This window comes from Tympanuchus pallidicinctus, unplaced genomic scaffold (assembly GCF_026119805.1).
Source record: "Tympanuchus pallidicinctus isolate F22 unplaced genomic scaffold, pur_lepc_1.0 scaffold51, whole genome shotgun sequence".
NCBI lineage: Eukaryota > Metazoa > Chordata > Aves > Galliformes > Phasianidae > Tympanuchus > Tympanuchus pallidicinctus.
The window spans coordinates 518739-540284 of record NW_026294771.1 but is presented as its reverse complement, the minus strand read 5'-3'; the positions used below and the strand labels follow the sequence as shown (position 1 = coordinate 540284).

General features: G+C 42.8%; 1 protein-coding gene across 1 annotated transcript; it reads right to left on the bottom strand.

Annotated features, from left to right (window-relative positions):
• Positions 1-11236: 11236 nt before the first annotated feature.
• CALCOCO2 (calcium binding and coiled-coil domain 2) lies at positions 11237-21309 on the bottom strand. Its single transcript, XM_052705008.1, has 13 exons — positions 21177-21309; positions 19430-19618; positions 18809-18911; positions 18303-18436; positions 17994-18119; positions 17395-17522; positions 17189-17279; positions 16911-17033; positions 16100-16186; positions 15342-15437; positions 14829-14964; positions 14367-14401; positions 11237-13880 (listed from the first exon to the last, which is right to left on the bottom strand). Exons 2-13 carry the CDS (start codon positions 19607-19609, stop codon positions 13698-13700), a joined length of 1422 nt encoding a protein of 473 aa, XP_052560968.1. The 5' UTR covers positions 19610-19618; positions 21177-21309; the 3' UTR covers positions 11237-13697.
• Positions 21310-21546: the final 237 nt, after the last annotated feature.

Genomic DNA, 21546 nt, shown 5'->3' with positions numbered 1-21546 from the left:
TTTATGCTGAACTGATCCTTCTCCACTTCTCTTTACACTCAAATGTTCTTCCAGTCTTTTGCACTATATTTCTATATAGGAAACAGAACACCATGGATGTGAGTAGCCTCATTTGTAACCAAGCTTCTGTTAAAACATATTAAAAGATTAATATTTTATGGATACCTTGCATTGGAATGGCCTTCCTTGAAACACAGACTCATCTGTCTCCCAGGGCGAAACAGCTCGTATCACTGGCTGCTTCAAAATGGGATTGATGGTATAGACTAAATTCATTCTTGATGAAATGGAGATCATCCACTCAGTCTATGTTACAGAGTTAACCAGTGTTAAAAACTAAGTAAAGAAAGTGAGGATGAAGCACTGATTACTGCTTCACGTCACTGTTCTGCAGAGCTAATACCAAGCAGTAAGCTGTGGACGAGGGATGAAGATCAAGCTGAATGGGGCACTGGGTGAGATGCTGAATGAGGTTGTATTTGTTCATTTGCTGATAGAAGGAACTCAGAGCCATAGCTTTAAATCCATCTTTTTATGATGGCAGGTGTTATAAGTTCTTTGGACAAAGACAGTACCTCGTTATCTGTCTGCAAAGCAGGCATAACATAAAATTATTAACGAGTAAAACAGATTTCCTTGTTCTTGACAGGTTACAAACATTCAAAACTTTTCAATGACAAATCTAGGCCCTTGTGTTCTCTGGCAAGTATTTCTTACATCCCTTACCTTTGAACCCTGCTCCATCACTCACCCACTCACCTTCTGGCAGTTTTCAGGATAACCAGGGGGGGAAGTAGTGAGTATTAATAAGAATAATCAACATTTTTGTTAATACACAGTAAATGAATATCAGTGTACTGAAATCGCTCTACAAGAAGAAATCAGCCTATGAAATGAAGCAATTTGTCAGACACAAGAGGTTTTTTTGCCTCTAATCAGATGAAAACTAGGCCAAGGAAGGGCATGTGAGGAGCTGAGTGCTCTCTTAACAGAGTTAAGTGCAAAATGAATGACCCTCCACGGAGCAATATAAACAACGAGCCTTGCCAAACCCCCAGACTTCCAGGATCACGGTTGAGATTCCTCATTTTGGCCTCTTCCATCCTTTCATCTCTGTGAGCCTGAAAAGTGAAACCCTGGTCTATTGCATCAATCTATTTGTATTTATATCAATCACAGTATCAATGAAAACTAATAGGTGTGGTGCTGGAGATGTCTGATTTTGGCAGTCCAACAGCCCAGCAGGGTTGGCTCAACATCCACTGGGAAGGAAATAACTACGATCAACAATTTAATAGAGTGCCTACGCTGCAGAACAAAGCTTTAAACAACCCAGCTCCTATTCTAGAAGAAGTGCAGCCATGACCGTGCATGTGCACCCTCAGTTCTCAGTGAAATAAAGTCAAGATAGCTCAGCTATCACTACACAAGGGTGTTACTGAATTAAATTGCTGCTCCATGCTATAAAGCTGCATGGAGACTGTGCACCATTGCTCATAAAGGCGTCACAGTTTGAGAACGACTGCTCCATTTTACAACTGTCGGACTGCAGAACTGTGTGGACTGAAAGCATTTGAGGAAAGGCAGCAAACCCATCCCTTCAGGCTCACCACACTCCTCCCACAGATTCCATTCCACCTGCTCTTAGAGCTACTGAACAACCTGTCTATCGGCACAATCCATCCTGATTTCAATTTATTGCCATCGTCAAGGTTGGATATTCCACAGTTTTGCTGCTGGTTTCACCAAGGATTGCTGAACAGCCACTTCAGCTGAAAAACACGCCTTCTTATCCTCTCTTATCCTTATCCTATCCTCGTCCAGTGCGTCCTTGCTGTTTGTCAAACCAACAACAGCAACAAAAAGCAGTGACACAAACTGGTTTTTTTCTTTTTTTTTTAATTTGGCAAAGAGAAAACGAATCATGGACATGCTCAGTTTGAAATTATGGCCTGAGATTGAATGCGGAGTCGATGCCAATCTAGCATCCACCAGGAGTAGAAGAGGAGGAACTGCCATTAACTTGCTGTCCTCTGAGAGCCACAGGCTACACTCTCCATTACCAAGTACGTTCCACAGAGGGTAATAGCTAAGTCTGAAATAATTCCGCATGCAAAGAACTTGAAAGAAGCCGTCCACAAAGGTGGGGACTCCTGCAGGCAGGAGATGCTCCATGCAAGCTCCCGGAGACCTTTTTCCCACCGATTCAGTGTAGTCTATCCCCCTCTGCCGGCCACCCATGAGCCATCCGTTAGCTGGGAGCTGCAGGAAATCCGAAGCCACGACAATTAGGAATCGGTGTTAAAAAAGAGGCGGGTGGCTGCAAGCAACAGGCTGAAGAAGAGCAATAAGTCAATACAGAGGCAAGGCTCAAGTAGACAACTTCATATGACAGAAGAGGTAAATGCAACCCTCTGTGAGAGTAGCTCTGAAATGTTGGCTTCTTTTTATTTCTTACTACCAGTGACTTCTTCTCTGCAGAATTAACGCTGTTCTGGTTAATGGAATAATTTGTCAGATGCATGCATACATTATCTGTAAATGAATGAACAAGATGCAGGGTTAGAAAGGTATTAGCCTCCTCTCTTCTTCTCTACATGATCCTGGTCACACTGCATAATGTACAGAGCATCTTAATTAAGCACAGAAGATTTAATGGCACTGAATATGATCAGCTCTATACTGATCCCATTACTCTAAAGAACCCAATAAATGAGGCTCAACAGCTTCAATTTCACTTCACTGCAATCTCATCAGCATTCCAATTCCATCACTTCTGAGAAATCAGCAGTTTCAATTGAATATAGCCCTCTTTCTCAGTCAGGTCCCATTCTACAACTACTTATTAGCAGAGCTAATTCCATGTTAGAATGATCCAGAACTACACAGCAGAACCTTTTCCAGCCATCAGCTAAGCCAGGACTTCTTTTCATAAAGAAGCAGGAAAAAAAAGACAACTTAGCATGGAGGCAAACTTTCCTTCCAGCGTTTCTTTTTCTTGTAACTACCTTAAACAGTACCAAAATTATGCTGAAAGTCGATTAGATCTGTATTTATGGCAGTGTTATCACACCTAAAACTTGTTTTCAGCTTAGATACCAAAAATATAACTACCTACTAGAAAAGAGCTAAAATATTTTATGCATGCTTTTATTAATGGAACTGAGGTTCTGCACATTGAGATCACTAACATTTATGGAGTACTTAGAGATTCCCAGATAAAGAAGCTTTGGACAATCAAACCACAGTGTTTTCTCTGTCCAGTTGCTATGTATTGGATGGTCATTAATATCTGCTGATAGAGTTGTTTACTTATGAAGCTATTAGGCAAAGGGTCAGAGTGTGCTGGACTGGCAAAGTGTGTAATGTCCTCATTATAGACAAATATCCTCAGAGGATCTCAAGATTCACCAGCACATAAATTTGCAGATCGAACTTTTGTCTACCAGTTATAAAAGTCTGGGACTTTTGTGCGAAGCCAATTTGCTTCTAAACTTGCTTGAAACACATGAGTCACTCAGGTAACTCATTAACCTATAGAGCAAAGGTTATAAGCCCAGTTAATGTCTCTACTGAACCCTTTCCTACAGTAGATATTTTTCCAGAATAGTCTAGGTTAGCTAACACAGAGCTAGGAAAGATGCAGCAAATGTCTATTGCTGGGGTCTGTGACCCAAACACTGATTATACGCAGCCCACAGCATGGGAGGTGGAATAAGATGATCCTTAAGGTCCCTTATGACCTATGCCATTCTCTTATCCTATGATTCTGTGACTGCCTACTTCCTTTTTCAACAAGCCAGAGTCTCCGTGTGCCCTCCCCTCCATCTATGGCTTTGACTTTCATTCTTTCCTGGGAATGATCCCCGAGAAATAACAACGAGGTGAATGCAAAGTCAAATTTATCTCCCAAAATAAAGCGTATCCAACGGTCAACAGCAAACCAGAGTAAATTAAGGTTCTGTTTCTAAGACTATCAGAAATCTACAAACCTAGACGTTCACTGGGGTTTGTACATTAGACTTCATCAGGAACATGACTCCAAATGTCAGTCAAAAGTGCTTTGATGAGAGTTTTGTAAAGAGCAGGACAGTAGGGCTTAACTGGACTTGTGAAAAATGAGTATTGTTTAAGGGCTCATTCGCTCATGAGGGAAAAAGTTTTCCTTGTCCAATGAGTCCGAATGGCCTGAATTCTTGTCAAGGTGATTCCATCTCAAAATAACAGAGGCTATTTCTGAATGAGAGTTTACGCGGCGACATGTAAAGTAGATATTTTTCCTTTTGACAGCAACGAATTCCTTTGATAGTGATGAATCTGAAGAAAATGACCAGTGAACGCTATTTATGGCTGACTGACCACATTCAAAGCAAGGCTAAACTGGATATTAAAACAGTAGCTCAGTGACAGAACAGCAATCTTGAAACATGGAATGGAGGGCTTACCCTTGAGATGCATTGCTGGCAGATCCTTCCCTGTCCAGGTTTTATGTCCTCAGATTTGGCGATGAAGATGCCTCTTCCCTGACAGTCACAGTCCACTTTACAGATATAAGTCCTGTGTTTCCTTGATATGCTATCAGGCTGCAAATCATCACCACTACGGGAAGGGAAACAATAGAGGGACCCTTCAGAAGTTATCAAACGCTTGCACTAAAGCTGCTTTCTGAGGTAGACTTTCTAGATGTAATTTTTCAATCTTTTGAAATAATTTTGAGAAAAAAAAGATAACTGACTGTAATAAGGAAATGTAACATCTGGCTAATTTTCTGGGTAACTAAGAAAAGAAAAAAAGTGATATTTTGATTTTCATCTCTTTAATTGCAAAAAATGATAAAGAGACCATCGCATGTCATGCTGTGGTTGGACTCAATGATCTTTAAGGACTTTTCCAACCGGAGTGATGCTATGATTCTATGATTCTATTCTATATGCATTCAGGCTAAGCAGCTCATGCTTCTAAGGGCTTGATCATCACTTCCATTCACCAATCTGTTGAGTACAACCTGTCCAGTATGCTGTCCTCTCTTCATCATCTCTCGCTGCCCAGGTTTCAGGAGAACGGAGAGTTGTAATTTCCAACTTTGCCCTGTGAGTGAGATGCAGCATCTCCTTTCAGTCAGAGCTCAGCAATAAAGCAAGGTAGATTGGTTCTGCTTGCTGCAGATGCTTTATTTACAAACTGCTTGTTTTAGATGGCAATTGGTCATAAAGGACCACCAAACAGGCCAACAATTTCTTGCTGCTTCAGAAGCCACCAACAACTGCCCAAACAAACAGTCCCATTGATATTTCTGATGTGTGGTGAAAAACAGATTCCTGGAACACAAGCCTGAATAATGCTTTGTTTAAGTTGGGAACAGAGCCATTTGTAGTGCTTCTTCGTGCTCTACACCCGAGGCATGAATCCAGAAAAGTACTGGCAAGAGCTCACTGACATATTAAGTTTTGACTTCTTGCCTAACTTCAGTCATTAAGAGAGAAATATGTATCGTGATCACAAGCAAGCCCTTTACAGAGATTAAACATTAGGGATAGTGAAGGCTTGCAAAGAGCAAGTGTTAGAACAACAGGGGACACTCCAGGGCAATAAACCAATACTTTGCTTAATGACTGGTAGCATATGTCTGAACAAACTGCATCAATGGGGAATTCCAGGACAGCCTGCCAAGCTCTGCACAACCACCCACGACTTTCAAATGATATTTGGAAATCATGTCATGACCTTCATGCAAATGGCAATCGACTCAGCCTTCGGGGATGGACTATACCACAATTATTTTGGCTCCTCCGAGCCCAAACGCTGTGTGAATGCTCTCTTATTGCTCCATCCACGCTGGTGCCAAGTGGAGACCCATTCACAAGGAGGTTTTTTTTGCAAGACCTCTGTACTGGTGGCACGGGGCAGCTGCAAGGGACGGAGCGCTGGGAGCTGTTTTCAAAGACGACGGCTCGCCAGGACTGGAGGAACCGCTGAACGAGGGCAGCTCGAACCCCACGGGACCCCAGGAGCCTCGAACCCGCAACCCTAAAGGCTCAGCGCGGCTCGCAGCAGCGCCACCTCCCGCCCAGGTGAATTCCCTTAGCAGTGAGCCCGCACCCCAACCCCTGCGCCTTCTGATTGGACAAAACGACGAGCACCACCCCCTTCTTTCCCCGCCCCCTTATTAACAAATCGCCGCTCCATTGGGCCGAGCGGCCAGAAAAGCTTGTGACTGGATAAAAACAGCAAGGGGGCGGGGTAAGGAGCTGGCGGGAGTGACGTCACTTCCATGCGCCACGAGTGCGCAGGCGCGTTTTAAAGCCCTCCCCTTTCCCGCCCACTGGCGGCTGCTGACGGCCCCATTTCGTTTGAACGGGCGTAGCCAATCGCAGCTGTGAGGCGATGTGAATATTCATGAGGGCTGAGGAGGAGCGTCTGGGTGTTGGAGGCTGGGGTGTCTCGTGAGGGCTCTGCCACTCGGGAGGGGAACGAAAGTGCTTTGCTTGGGGCCTTCCTACAGCTGTTTGGGGGAGGCCAGAGGGGAATGAATGTCTGTGAGGCCCAGAGGAGCACATCTGCCTGGATGGGATTTCAGGGCTCTGTTTTAAGCAGCCTCAAGTTCGAAGCTGGATCTGCACAGCTCTGCCAGGGCCGCCCCAGCTCTGGGTAATGGCAGCGCGTGGGCCTGAGAGCGGCTGTGTCTCAGATATTAACATTAAATAAAAAAAAAAAGCACCCAAATCATCCTCGCTAAGTAATGATAACAAAAGCAAATCAGCAGCCTTGGGGAAATGAAATTAGGTGCTGAGGTCTGCTGGTGCTGCAGAGACAATGGGCAGCACCATTTACATCCAGAATTCGCAGTTGGTGTATTAATTCAGCTCCTGCTGCCATGGAAACAGATGGAGCTGGCAGAAAACAGAGCAGGTTGTGCTGAGCTAATTGACACACGCACAGAGAAAACTGGATTCCCTCTGCTTTTTTTGTGATAACATATCCTTTAAAGTAACCCTATTCCATTTCCATAGCAGCCCGCCGTGGATTCACCAGAATTCATTTGAAATTTTACAATCCTGATACAATCCTCATTGGCTTAAGAGTTTTCCAACACTTCAAGATCTAGTGAGCATCTTAGATTTAGTTGAGCAATCTGTGGTGCACTCACTAAGGTGCACCCAAATGATACATAGGTAGATTGCTTCTCCATTAAAGCAGTGGGTTTTTCTCTTTTGTTGCTTTTAAATGCAGATGTTGGAGCCTGAGACCAGAGAAAATTTTATTCAGGATCTCATGGTGATGCAGCAGGTCTGTATGCTGTCTGTTATTGGAATTAGTTAGGATAAAAGGCAACAATCTCATGTTTGGGGATTGTCTTAGGAAAGTTCACTGAAAGATAGAGTACAGCTTTCAATGTTAATCTTCTTTTTTTTTCCCAAAAAATATATATTAGAGTTATGAGTATTTTTACAAGAATTATTGCTTTAAGAACAGAGAGATTCTCTTGTAGGTAGCTAGCAGGAAAGTTTGAGTGCCCCTATTTTAATTGGTTCATTGAGAAAAGCAAAACAGGTCATTAAAGTTGTAATAACAGAGAAGGCACTCCTTGAAGGTGTGAAAAACACTGCACTGCCTAAAAGATACTGATGTTGTGACAGTCTTTGGGACATCTAATGAAGAGTCCTTCCTTTCCAACATTCTGGATCAGCTCTATCCTAGCAATCAAGCTCTTTGAGGAAGAACTGTCAAGTTCAGCGACTCTGCTAAGACAAGTGTGGGTTCATAAACTGCTACCATCAGGTAATAACTCCTAAAGATTAAAATTCCATATGGCTCTCTCAGCTGCACTCCATAACATGCAGTACCTGCTCTCAACAATATAACTGCTAATAAAAAGGAATTAGCCACACTGTGTGGCTGGCAAAACTGCAACTTACTGTAAAACACAAAGAAGTATTAAAAATATTCGGAATCTTTAGATTTCCCATCTTTTTTTGTCTTTTTCGTTGTCATTATTTGTTTCTGGTTGCATTTAGATGCTATAATCATGACCAAGGCCCCACGGGAATACACATTATGAAAGCACATGCAATATTCTAGTCTCATCCTGTTACTGGAGAAGGGAGGCAGGCAGCGTATGAGACATACAGATGTAAGTGCCTCAGGGCTTGAGTTATCAACTCACTCTTGAAGCAGCTGCTCCCACTGGCAAATCTCTTATGGATCAGCAGAGGAGCAGCGCAGGCTGATGAACCCCACCAGGTTTTTCAGGCTGGCAAAACCATTGGGAAGGGTTAAAAACTCCCTGGAGCCTGAAGGACATCAATCCCTTTTGGCAGCCATCCATTTTTTTTTCTCCATCCTGGCTGGCTTCTCGTGCTGCGCAGCCTTTCTCAAAATGAATGTTAAATCTGGTGAGGGAGAGGAGGATTATGCCACACGTTTTCTGAGAGACTTTGGCTAAATTCCTTCATGTCTACGTGGCTGCTGCCCTATCTATAGCACAGAGGTAATATTTAATTACATAATACAGGGCATAAGTCTCTTAAGACCTGCTTCTTCAATCCTTGTGAGGTTGTAATGTGGAAGGAGCTATATTTTAAAGTAATTAATTTAGCATCTGTGTTGCTGATGGCTTTATTGTATTTTAGGCTTTCAGTGCCAGACTAGTAATTATTTAAGACTATAAGCCCTGGGCACTCTGAAGCTAGTGGAAGCTTTGTCACCAATGTCATTTTTTATTTCTATTACATGGCAAGTAAGGGTGTAAGCCTACCTTTAAGCCTAAAGTGACCTTGCATACAAATTTTAATGAGCTGTGGAGCTCTTGAACTCTTAAATAGGGCACCATGTAGTCCCATCTGCTTTGCAAGAGGGGTGGGCACAAGTATGGCTGTGCCTTGATCCAAGCCAGTCATAACATATCCCATAATATAGCCAACAGAGAATGGATGAGTGAGCTCAAGTTCTTTCCTAGAAGGCTTCAGTGTTGTATGCAGCAGGATGTTACGATCTCTGCAGCTAAGCTGATATTTGGAGGGTGAGTAAATAATGTCAAGGAACATTGGAGCAACCCAGTTTCTGACCAGATCCAGTGAACCACAGAAACATTGCTATTTGGATCAGGGTACAGTGTTAATTTTTCCCTGAAGGCAGTTTGGACTTAGTGGGAAGGTTAAAAAAAATCATCTTCAAAAGCCCTGCTTTTACTAACAACAAGAGACAGTCTATACAGTATCACATCAGTAGCTCTACTGCTTAAATGGTGATCAAAAACTAACACAACCCTCTATTTGCTGAGATTTACTACTTCACAGCCCAGTGGAGCGAAATGTAAACTGCAGCACATCCATCTTTATTCCACAAGCATCCCTGGTTCTGTTATCCCCCCTTCCCAGTCCCCCTGGATGAATAGCCCTCCCTGCCTTGCCGTGCTCAATAGGCCAGGTGACTCCAAAACCGGCCACCCAGCAGATGCTTCAGCACTACCAACTGTTCTGAATCCCCCACCTCTTCTCCAGCTTTTTTTTCCTTTCTTTCTTTCTTTCTCCCTTCCCTTCTTCCCCTGTGTCCCACCAATCTAGGCTGCCTGGCACATGCTGCAAGCTGCAGTCCCACTGGAGTGATATTGTGATGGAAATGAGGGAGGGGGTCCAGGCAGAACTGCACAGATTTACAGCACTCTAAGGGTTTCCATTAAAATCCTTGACAACTTGTTATTTATGAGTAGACCAACAGCTCTTCTAATATCCAGGGCCTAGACCCCATTCACTTCAATAATGCTGGTTTGGAATAAATGAGCCAGAGGATGGAAACCAGTTCTGTTAGTATAATGGAAGTGGCTAATAGCTGTTTAGAGAAAACAACTGATCTAATTCTGGGACCCAAGCGTTTCACCAACAAAACTGTAAAGATCTGCTTCTTCAGTGCATCTCAGTTAGGGATTTAATTCAGAACAAAGCGGGTGATGAACAGCAGTATTCTGATTTCATGCCTTTATATGCCCACTTTGTGCAACTGCTTTAGAGATAAAGGGCCTCACTGACTCCTGGGTGAGCAAGAGGAGGTCAGTTTGGATCTCTACTGCAAGACAAAGATAAAGAGAAAAAATGTCCTCACAAAATAACATAAGCAACAGCAACAAAAAAAGCTCGACAGAAGTATAATATCTTCATTTCTCAGTTTCACAGGGACGTCTGAACACTTCCCCAGATTTTTCAGAGCTGCCCCATCTCAAACAGCCTGGCAGTTTGCTTCAGTGTTGTTTTAGAACCATTGTTTTTAACTGTGATTGCATTCCCCAGTCTCTTCCCATAATTGACATGCCAAATACAGAAGCACTGCCACTTACTAAGAAAGTACAGACCTGATCCCTGAAATAAGGACTTTGGTGTTCAGAACGCTTTAACTCCTGGGAAGTGCATTATACTGCTGTAAAGAATTATCGATCTCTTCTGCTGTGTCTTAAAATCAATCTGACAAGTTGATTAGCAAGCAAAACCACTCAGTTGCTGGCTTGGACACTGCTTTCCTTCTCCTCTATTGTTCACCCGCACCTTGTCTATTTACATTCCTTTTGTTAGGAACCTTTTTATTTTCTTTCTGCTTCCTCTGCTCTCTGCAGGACCCTCATTAAGGTGAAGAGAAGCAGCAGCACTACTCCCAGCCTGCATTCTGCCAGTGCTGCCAGATGGACCCCACTCCATGCCTCAGCCTCTCGTCACCCTAAACCTCAGCACAGCAACTTCAGAGGAGAAAGACAATGCTGAAGGTGTACCTTGTTCAGTAAGAAAGAGGAAGGCATAGGTAGATGATGAGAAATCAGGAGGAGAAAGGGTGGAGGTAAGAGGCTGCTAAAGTGAGTATAGGGGCTGTGGCTGTGAGCTTGGGAATCGTTTTGTGCAAGGAGCAGAACCACCCATCACCTTTCAGAGACTCTGACTTTTAAGACTGAAAGAGTTTGAGAATCTGGATACTGTAACTGTCTGCCTCATGGCCAACCTCATTTTTCTGCACCAAAAAAAAACCTTTTTGCAGGCAAGATGATGGTCTTTCTGATGGAAAGAACTGCCAGTCTGGTGCCCTATGCAATCGACAGCATGCCTTTGCAGCTGGGAGATGCTGTCATATGGTTTGTCTTTTCTATCCACAGACATTTGGCCTGCAAGATTTTTATATCCCTTTAAATATTTATATATAATAAATGCCCATTCAGTCAGATTCCATGTGATTCCAGACATAGATTGCGCCAAGTATCTACTGTCACTTTTGAAAATTTATTTCAAGGTCCTCATGCAATACATATCAACGTAAATGGGATCTCATCCAAAGTATAATTAGATCTAATTATCAACCATTTGAGCTATTTCTGTTTTAAACCATACAATTGAGATAGGGTTGAAACATACTGCAATTCCAAATGTTAAATACATCAGTAACATAAATAAAGCTGTAAATTACATGTAAAATGAAAATTTGCTTAGAAAACACAGTGTAGTTTGTACTTGGAGGTAAATTGGTCCCTGGCTGCTCAGGATGTGTCAGGCAGAAGTATATTATGTCTTGGAAGTCTGAATCTGGATCGTTATTACAGAAAACAAATGGCATACCTTAAAAACGCTTTGAAATGCAGCATCCTCGTGAGATTTATTGCAGTCTGACCCCCTCTGCCGGCCACCTGCTTGCTGTCTGTGTCCTATGGCTGGCACCTCAAAACGGGCTCTGAGGTCTCGTGGAGATGGTAGGAGGTGGCAAGCAGAAAATGGTCGGCACCAGAGTGTTACAAGGGGTGGAAGCAACATCAACACTTGGCAGTGGTAGCTCAGGGGCACAGCACTGTAACACAACTAACCTCTAATGACAGGGCTGGGCTTTAGGATCTGAGCTGCTAAAGCCAGCATTAACAACAGTGTAGAAAATGAGCAGGGCTGGTAAGTGGTATTTGGGTGACCTGCTGGAGTTTTAATAAAGACTGCTTCTGCTCTGCATTTGATCTGCTTTGGTCAAGATGTAAAGCAGGAAAAGAATTGGAAAAGGAAAAGAAAATGTAATTTTAAATGAGGATGCATAGAAAAGCTTTGGGGTGGGAGCATTTTCTTGGAAACCAGTGGGGTATTTCCTGAGAAAACAGGTGCCCAGTTAAAAATTAGCCTCACAATGACAGAATATTTGCCAAAATTGGCATAAAGATACATCAGGAATGTTGATACACATTATAGTAATGAATAACATCCTATCCTTTGGCTTTCTTGATACATTTCCATGCTGACAGAAGCCAATGCAGATCTGCCAGTTCAGTAGATGCTATTAGACAGCAGCAGCCCCACTAACCACTGAGATATTATGTTGCATGCTAAAAGTTATTCAGAGATGTGCTTAAGTACTTTGTTAGAGAAAAGCTTCAGAAAGTAATCCAAGGCTTGCAAATAGCTCCATTAAGACACCAACAATTCCTCCAATTTATTTAAATCACTTGTCATCTTTTTTCAAGGTCTTTCTCAGTACAGCTTTTATTTTTTCTCTGCTCTTATTTTCTCTTACAGATTTTTCAAAATCATGCTTACCAGTGTACATCTTAAAGGCAGAAATACTCCATTTAAACCTACATTAAAAAAATTACGTGTAGAATCAAAACATTTTAAAGTCTTTGTTACTCTTAATGGTCTTAAGACTCTATGTAAACTTCTTATGATTTTCTTTTGCTTCAGATATTCAGCAGGAAACGTCTAACACAGCTGGATAATAAAACTTCACCCATTTGTATGTGCATGGACAAAAGGACTGTTAATCATAATCTGAAAATCCCAAAGCAGAAATAAAAATAGTGACTGGATAATCCATCCACAAAGCGTTGTAATGTCCCAAGGCACTTAGCAGTTTTCAATCACAATGTTTTGGTTTGAGAACAGGCTCTTCATTTTAAGTCAGGAGGGTTTTCATCGCTTCCTTTAAATGAAGATGCCCAGTTTCAAGACTGAGAGCCCATTTATCCTCAGCACTCTCATGACAACTCAGCTACTGCTTTCCTACAGGCTCCAGGCCATTCTGACTTTCCCTGTTTCATAAACATCAGGGTTCCCTCGCCATGAGATGGATGCATGACAGGACAGTGTCAGAGTGACCACACAAGCACAGACTGTATCACCATTTACTTTCAGTCTGGTCATACAGGAAAAAAGGGACAACAGTGCATGCACCTCATTGTACATTAAGCTATACTGCCTACTCTGATGTAAGAAGAACCCTAGACCTTTAGATCTACAAACAAGTACTTTCTTTATAAATATATATTTCACTTTTTTATGACTAGAGGCAAAAGAAGAAAGGAAAATATATTCTTATTTAGACTTCTGTATTTATTAGTATTTAACTCTATGTTCCAGAAGCTGAACCAGACTGAAGGTGTGGTCCTAAAAGACTATGCAATGCTTCTGCTCTTTGGTTAGCAATCACAGTGCTCTACTGAATAATAAAACCATTATAATGGACCTGTATCAGCTGAGTACTGCTGTACTAGATCTGTTATTTAAACCCTACCTGGATAGTTATTAATTACAGGATTTCTAACTCATTTAGCAAGCACAGTTGTTTGATCCAAGGCAGAGGACTTAAGGGGATGACAATTCCATTTCTTACCAGCATAGATCAAGTCTCTAGAATAATTTTGGTCTATTCTAAGCTGCAGCCTCCACCACCTATTGTACAGAACAGATAAGGATTCACAATCGTTCCAGGCTATGGCACAACATATGGTCTTCAAACACCTGCTGGTTGGACTTGTCAAAAGCTCCATTGCAGACTGGGCACTCCAGAAGATGGCCCTGCACGTGGGCCTCGTAGTCTCTTGTTTCAATATTATCAGGAAAAATGCAATTGCATATGGGGCATTTCCTGATAGAATCCTGGAGTACAAAGGAAATGCAAACAAAGACAATTTTAAATTTGTATTTGTATTTTTTCTTCAAAAAGAAGAAAAAAATTGCTAGTCAGATATCATCAGCTTTGGGCAAGTCTTTCTGACTTGTAATGCATTGAAGTTTTCAAATGTCTCCAAGCTTCTCTAAATAACACTTAAAACTCCTAAATGGCACAAGTCAATGTTTGCAATACAAAATAATAAGGTATTTAGCAGTTGCTCATTCTGACATGTGATGCTGCCAAAAGCTGTTCTTTAAAGATTAAGGTGAACAGAACTTCTCTTCCCTGACATGTTACTAATTCTACAGACTAAGTGTACATGGTTCCATTTTATTGTCCATTATATTACCAGGACTAAAACAATAAATGGACGACCAGCTACAGAACTGAACTTGGTGCTTCTCATTCTCAACTACTGATTTTTGTCTGCATGTCACTCATTCATGTCCATTCATGTCTCCTTTACTTACTATTCCTGTGCCTCTTGCCCAATTTGCTCCTGCAGCTGGGGAAAAAAGAAGAAAAAGTTCATTCAGCCACTTCAAACGATCAACAGTGCAATAACTAACATGTAATAACAGTGTCAATAACTAATAATTCTTGAAATGTGAGGCTGTGGCTCTGGATCTAAACCTCTACATTTAGGACTATAGAAACTGGACATAAGCTACAGAACTCGCTGTCCCATTGACAAAGGAGCTAGGTGATGGATGTCTCTTTCTGCAGTAAATGACAGACTGCTGATGACTTAAATCAGCTCTTAACATCTGGCAGCATTTTGCAGCTGGCAAGTCATCTGCAAACATGCAAAGCTACACAGGTGCTGTTAAGAATGCATTCTCCACAGCATCCAATTTGAAAGGGAGGACAGTTGGCTGAGACCCTTACTGCTGTGTATTTGTGGTATCAGACAGAATGTAAAGTATTCTCACCATGATAGGGATTTCCAAATACCAAGTCTTCAGGAGCTGGAACAAAAGCTTGGGCTTGTGAAGCAACAAAAGAGGAAGAAACGTCTCTAGGCTGAGAGAGATGCCTCAGGAGGGAATCATTCTCTTTCCTTAATAGCTGCAAAGGGACAGAAGGGCAAAATTAATTTGCAGGAGCTCAAGAGACCAATTCAGTGAGAAGTTACACACTGAACTAACACAGCTCTTCTTAAACCAGAGTAAAAATTGCTCTTCAGTTTTCAGATAGTTCAGTCTTAGTCCTGCTTGACAGAAAGTGAAGAAAGGAAGTGCAAGGATCTATTCTGTGGCCTGCTCAGGCAGACAGGATGACTGCAATAGAGTAATACATTTTAAAAGACAGAAAAGAATCTTGCAGTTGTAAAGGCACAGGTAGCAATCTGTTTGGTGGAGGGGTCAGTGGAACTGAACACTAATGGACAGATTTTTGTCATATTCAATGCGTGAAAAACGTAAGGACTTGTGACAAGTTCTCACCTGATTTTCCCCATCAGATTCCTTCTTTTTTGCTTGCAAAGCCTGAAACAAACGCTTCTGCTCTTCCAGCTCTTTCATTAAGTCACTGTTTTGTTGCTATGAAGGAAGAGTGTTGTTAGCTAAATTGTAGGACACTAGCAAACAAAAAGATGACAGCTCCAAGCACTGTTCACGTATAGAGGCAGCTTCTAACTGCATTTATTCCCAACAATTAAACCTTCTCTTCAAACAAGAGTCTTAGCATTTTGTAGATTTTGACCTATTGCAACTCTGTGTCACCAACCACTTCAGCTCTGTATTTTCATTACAGCATGAGAGGATGATGTGACCCCCCATGAGAGGGGATGTACAACACGTCAAAGTGAGAGGTTAAAGAAAAGGATTCTACCCTGGCAGGTAAGAGCCCTCCAAGCCTGACACATTTCCTGGTACTCTGATATCTGCATTGACTGTGGATAGCAAGTACATCCTTAAGAATGAATCTTGGATTAAATCAGTAAATTAGGTAAGCTAGAGTCCATAGGGATTCTGCAGTCATTCTCAAAGTGTCACTGTAAGAACCCTGAACATTTGGCATCACAGCAGAGGTAATCATATCTATTTTAGGCACCTCATTTTTGAAGTCAGAGGGGCTTAAAGTAAATGTCAGCTCCCCTAAACAGACACCAGCAAATTCTACACAATATAGCAGAGCTCTGTACTCAGCACTTTTGAGACACCCCCCCCCCCCCAGCTGCACCCCTAGAAATGCTGGACACCTGTTCATTCTGCAGACGAAGTGTCAGCTTGGCCTCTGATCCCTTCAAGTGCTCCAGGCACTGTTTAAGTTCTTTCTTTTGCTCCTCCTGATCAGAATTCCCAGAGTTTCACAGGTAGAGTTGCAAAGAGAAATCAAAGAAAGAAGATGTCAGGTCAGGAATGTGAGGCAGAACATTAAACTACAGAATAGAAACTATATTGTAAAGGTTGTTTCATGGCATTCTGACTATATTCCATCTTTTCATCTTTTTTTATTATTAAATGGCAAATCTACAGCAGTAAAAACGTGAAAGGGACAGAATGTAAGCATACAGGAAACCAGCAAGGTTGCTGCCTTTCACCAGTTACTCATCGGCTTCCTTTTGGAGCTAAAAGCAACTGCAGATAGTCTAGGCAGATTGAAATTGTTTTATTTATACAAGTCTCCACCCTGAAACAGTTTTGCCTAGTTGTAACAATTTGCAATCAGCTAACTATCCATTCTGAATTCCCACCTATCTGCTTCATCAAAAAAGATGAAGACAGAGATTGAATTTTCTTGCTACAGAGAATCAGAATTATGAAGTCTACTTAGACAGGCATCTCTTCCAAAACTAAAATGTATGTTTGTACCACAAGAATCTGCAAGGTGGTGTGTTCACAGAACTACCTGTGTGGACACCCATAGCACCATAGAGATTTCTCCTTGTCATGAAATCTCCTAGACTTTTCCTAAAATTGAACTGTATTTCTATGTAGTCACTGCAAAGGACACCATTCAGCTTCTTCCCTGGCTTCCCCAAGCATCCTAATATTCAGGGAAGGTTTTACCTTTTGAGTAATAGTCAAGCATAACTGGTTATTCTCTTCCTTTAAACTTTCACACTGCTTAGTCTTGTCATGGTCCAAACGAACCAGCTCTTCAATTTCCTTCTCATAACTCAGAAGTTGAGACTAGGAAGAAAGAAGAGTGGGCAGCAAGTGAATACAAATAGTTATGACTGAGAAGCACAGGATCTTTTAGGTGCATGAAGCAAACCTCCAGAACCTGTGGCTGACCATCAGAGACTGTCCATAAAAGAAAAGAAAGGAAGCTATGTGTTTTCTACCTGCAGTTGATCAACATGATCCAGGGCTGTTTTCAGTTTGGTTTCCAGATGTTCCTTTTCAGAGGTTACATTCTGAATTTGCTCCTTGAATCTGTTCAAAGCAAGTCAAAACACACCACACTTTCACAAGTGGAAACTTAATCCATAGCAGCAAGATGTTTGCTTGCATGGAATCCTGTTTAAATTGATCTTGAAGATACACTTACTGGTGCAGTTCTGCCTCTCTGCACTCATTCAGCTCCTTCAGGTGTTTATTTTCCTGTTTCAGGGAATTCAGCTCCAGCTCCAATTTTTCAGTGCTGCTCCTAAGGGACTCCAAAACATTTTGTAGCTCCTGAAAATCAAAAATGAGGTCAGTAGGAAGAAAAAAATGGGACTCAGGCAACAGACCTCCTCTGCACTGGAACTGCAAAATGCAATGCTTCCAGGCAGCCCACCTGAAGGAGGAAAATCTCTCCTTTGTATCTTTCAGACCCCGTTTTGTTTACACAAAGCCCTGAGCAAAACTGAAAGAGAAAACAGGAACGTTGGGAACAGGGCTGGGCTGGAAATTTCTGGAGAGCCTACCAAACATTTTTTAATATGTTCCTGAACCCCACCTCTGATGATGCCTCTTGTTCATCACTGTTATTATTACTGTAGCAGAGGTGTTGTACCCCTTGTTAAATTATTAAACAGATAATATAGGAAGAAAACTCTTTCATTTTCTCCCAGAAGAATACAACAGAGCATGACCTGACTCAGACTTTTTACCTTATCTTTCAGAATTAAAGCTTCTGACTTCATATATGAACTTTTGTTGTACCTGTGTCTTCTTGAGGTCTTCCTGCAGATCTGTATTTTGTTTTTGGAGACTTGCACAGTTGGCTTGCAGCTCCTCATTCTCTTTAAGCAAATTCTTGTTTTGTTGTTCAATCTCTTCCACTTCTCCCTAGCAAGCAAAGTTGTTTAGTTGTAGTGGAAGTATAAAAAACCACTGTGCTCCAACTGCAAAATAAATGTGCATGGCTTCACAACACTTCAGTTATTGCCCATGTGCACACATTTACTCCCATCTAATGGAAGGCAAATAAAAGCAAAGGCAGGAAGAAGAAGGGGACGAGAGGATACATACCTGTGTGGTAACCACCAGAATATCATCCTCAGTCTCTGCTCTGAACTGGAAAGGCACACTGGCTCCACGGATCATACCATCCTGGTCAATGTAGCAGAACTGGTAGTATTCATCATCTTTGGGCAGGTAATAAGCTTCAGACAAACACAACAACACTGTCATATGCAGCTTCTAATTATTTGAGTCTCTTACCTATCTAGCACAGAAAGTCAGAAGCTAGCAAAACAGACATCTTCAATATTGTTCCTTCACCATTGCTAGTTCTTCGTGATAGTGATTGGAACACAGACAAAATCATTCAGACAGGATTGCAGAACCCAGTAGACTTGAAGTATTTCTTTCAAATCTATTAGGCTGCTGGGATTTGAAGTTTACCAAAGCACATTACTAAGATATTCTGTAATTCTGAATATAATACTTATTAGTGGCAGCAATGATTTGATGTGTGCATGCCTGTGTGTGCACCTGCACAAATATACTGTGAGTGACCCAACCTCCCAGCCCACCTTTGAACTGGATCTGTTGCTGCACAGCAGTATCACCATGGACATCACTGGGCCGAGGAGCCCACATGAATGTGTAATATTCTCGGGTGGTTTTCCATCCCACCTGCAACAGCAAAATTCTTGTAAGGGATTACATACTTCACGTTTATCCTGTGGCAATTGGACAGTAGTACTACATAGACCAGCTGCTGGGAGGACTTTTGTAACGAAATCCTGACTTCTTAAGAATCGCAATCTATGCATGAATCAAAGATCCTCACCAGTTTATGCCTTATTCTATGGAATGTGTTAGGTAAGTGAGGGGAGCACTGAAGTAGGAAACATACTGGAAGAGATGGTGCCAGTATGGTCTTTAATGCAATTGTTCTTCACAGATTCTGTGTATCATGGTCTGTTCTGTTGGCCTTGAAGCTGTTGAAGTAACAACAGAGTTCTGGCACTCTGTCCCTGAGCACAAGAAAAATGTTGCACGACACAAGGTTATCGCTGAAAATAAATTCTTTACCGTGTTCTACCAAAGCCTTAAGACCTTTCCTAATGGTGAAGTATCAACTAAATGCCAAACAATTTGTTTCTGTCAGAAGCTGCCTAATTGTACTTGGTTGCACAGTATTCACTTACCCGGAAGATGCCCACCCAGTCCTTCCCACGAGGAACAATGTTGTGTGTGAGAGTATAGTGACAGGTTATGTCTCCTCCAGGAACATAAAATTTCTCCACGTTGTTAAAGACGACCTGGGAGAAGTGGCCACTGTCTAAAATGACAGCAGAAGTGGGAGGTTCATCTGAAGTCTCATCCATTGTGGAAGTCTAGGAGAGGAGAAAGCATAATGTAATTATCTCATCTCCACGTGCTGCCAGTATAATTGTGTCCAGGAAGGATATGAAGAGGAACAGTTTGGAGTGACAGAGCTGTAAGGTCCTCTACACATGGGCCAATATTTATCAGCAAGGCACAAGGGAACACCAGAGTCCCTACTGCTGTGATGAGACTGCTCCTTAAATTCAAGACAGTTTGTAGATCCTTTTTAGTAACGTAAGACTGACCACTGCTTCCCAGCCACAGTGCCTGGAACTCTAGGGTTGCCCATGTAATGTAACAACCTCTCTCCTGTTTGGGACCCCATAAGCCAGACCCTGCTGACCTCCCTACAAATCTGCTACACAGAAGAGAAGCAGCAAAGCCTTCTAGCAGCAAAAGCATGCATGCATGTCTGCTGGTGGGATTCAGTGCTTGGATGCAGCAAAACAACGCATCCTGCTGGGGAAAAAAAAATGAAAAAGTATTGTTTTTCAGCAAAAATGACAGTGATCTTGCAGAAAAGCAACCCCAATGGCCACACAGGCTGTGCTGATGATACAGCATGCAGTCCATTTCCAGGAAGTAGAGAAGAAAGACATCTTACTAAGATGAAGTTTGTTACATGAACAGTTTTGAAGCAGTGCAGGAAGAGGTCCTGTGAGGCTGGATCCACCAAGGCAATGGTCACAGCCCCACCTTTGCAGATGGCAATAAGTAAAGGTCAGCCCCAGCCCACAGCCGAGGTAATGAGATAATTACACCTCACACAGAGCAATATGGAATATACAACACTCCCTCTGATATTCATGGTCCAACCTCTTTCTGGGGATTTTTGGTTGGTTTCCTTTTGCTGTTGTTTTCTTCTCTTTATAAGCTGCAGCATTCCAAAAATGCAATCTTAGGAAGAGAATGCTCTGATAGCAGCTTTCTGATACTTATAAACAGGAAGGAAATCAACTTTCTACATGGCTAAATAGCGATAAGACAAATGGGAAACTTTTAAAGTAAAATAAGAGATTCAGATGAGATGTCAAGGGTAATTTATTCACTGAGAGGGCAGAAAGGTGCTGGCCCAGGGAAGGGCAGACACCCTACCCCTAGAGGTGTGCAAGGCCAGCTTGGATGAGGCCCTGCCCATTCTGATGTAGTGGTTGGCAGGGGGGTTGGCATTACGTGATTTTTGAGGTCCTTTCCAACCCAATCCATCCCGTGATTCAACAACAACAACAAAAACGACCAAACCCTTCTTAAGTGAGGCTGATTTCCAGCTGCAGGCAGGAAGCTGATGTGCCAAGTTACATGCCACGGGGGGGTGCCCTGACTGCAGCCCCTGTTAGCATCCCTACGTAAGCCGTGGAGTGGAACGGGGTGCCGCTCCCAGCTCCACCGGCCCAGAGTCTGCACTCACTGCCGGGAATCGAATGTGAAAGCATCTCAGCAGTAAGCGAGCCCCGTCCACAATCAGCCTTCCACCCTGCACTGAAACAAAAGCGGAGGGAAGGAAGAGGGGGACAACGGGATTGCAGGGCATCCCCAGGACCCCACACCCTGTCCCGGCTCACTTACCGACAGGCACGGCTGGAGAGCTCCGAGGAGGAAGCGGAGCACCAGGAAAAGCAGAACGCTCCTCCGCAGGCTCTGCCGCCCCGCCCAGGGTCGCCTCCCCAGGCTCAGCCCCGCCTGCACTGCTGGGATTTGTAGTTCGGTGCCGCGGCGCAAGGACCGCCTTCGGTGCGGGGTGCTTCGCTAAGCAAACAAAACGCAAGGACGAGTTTCAGTGTTCGAACGGACCTTTATTTATGGAACGGGAAACAGGAGCGGCCGCAACAGCCTCCGGTGTACCGGAGAGCAGCGTGAGAGGACGGCCGAGCCCGGGCCGCAACGACCGCCATCTCCATGGTCAGCTCTATGATTCGAGGAGCGGCCCGCGCGCCTC

Bases quoted from the DNA above. Each gene is read 5' to 3' on its own strand.
- CALCOCO2 (XM_052705008.1), bottom strand. From the start codon at position 19,609: ATGGATGAGACTTCAGATGAACCTCCCACTTCTGCTGTCATTTTAGAC. The intron at 18,912-19,429 runs GTAAGTGAATAC...TTGCTGTTGCAG, and splicing joins ACTGGGTGGGCATCTTCCGG to GTGGGATGGAAAACCACCCG. The intron at 17,280-17,394 runs GTAAGTGTATCT...TGCTTTGAACAG, and splicing joins AGAGAGGCAGAACTGCACCA to ATTCAAGGAGCAAATTCAGA.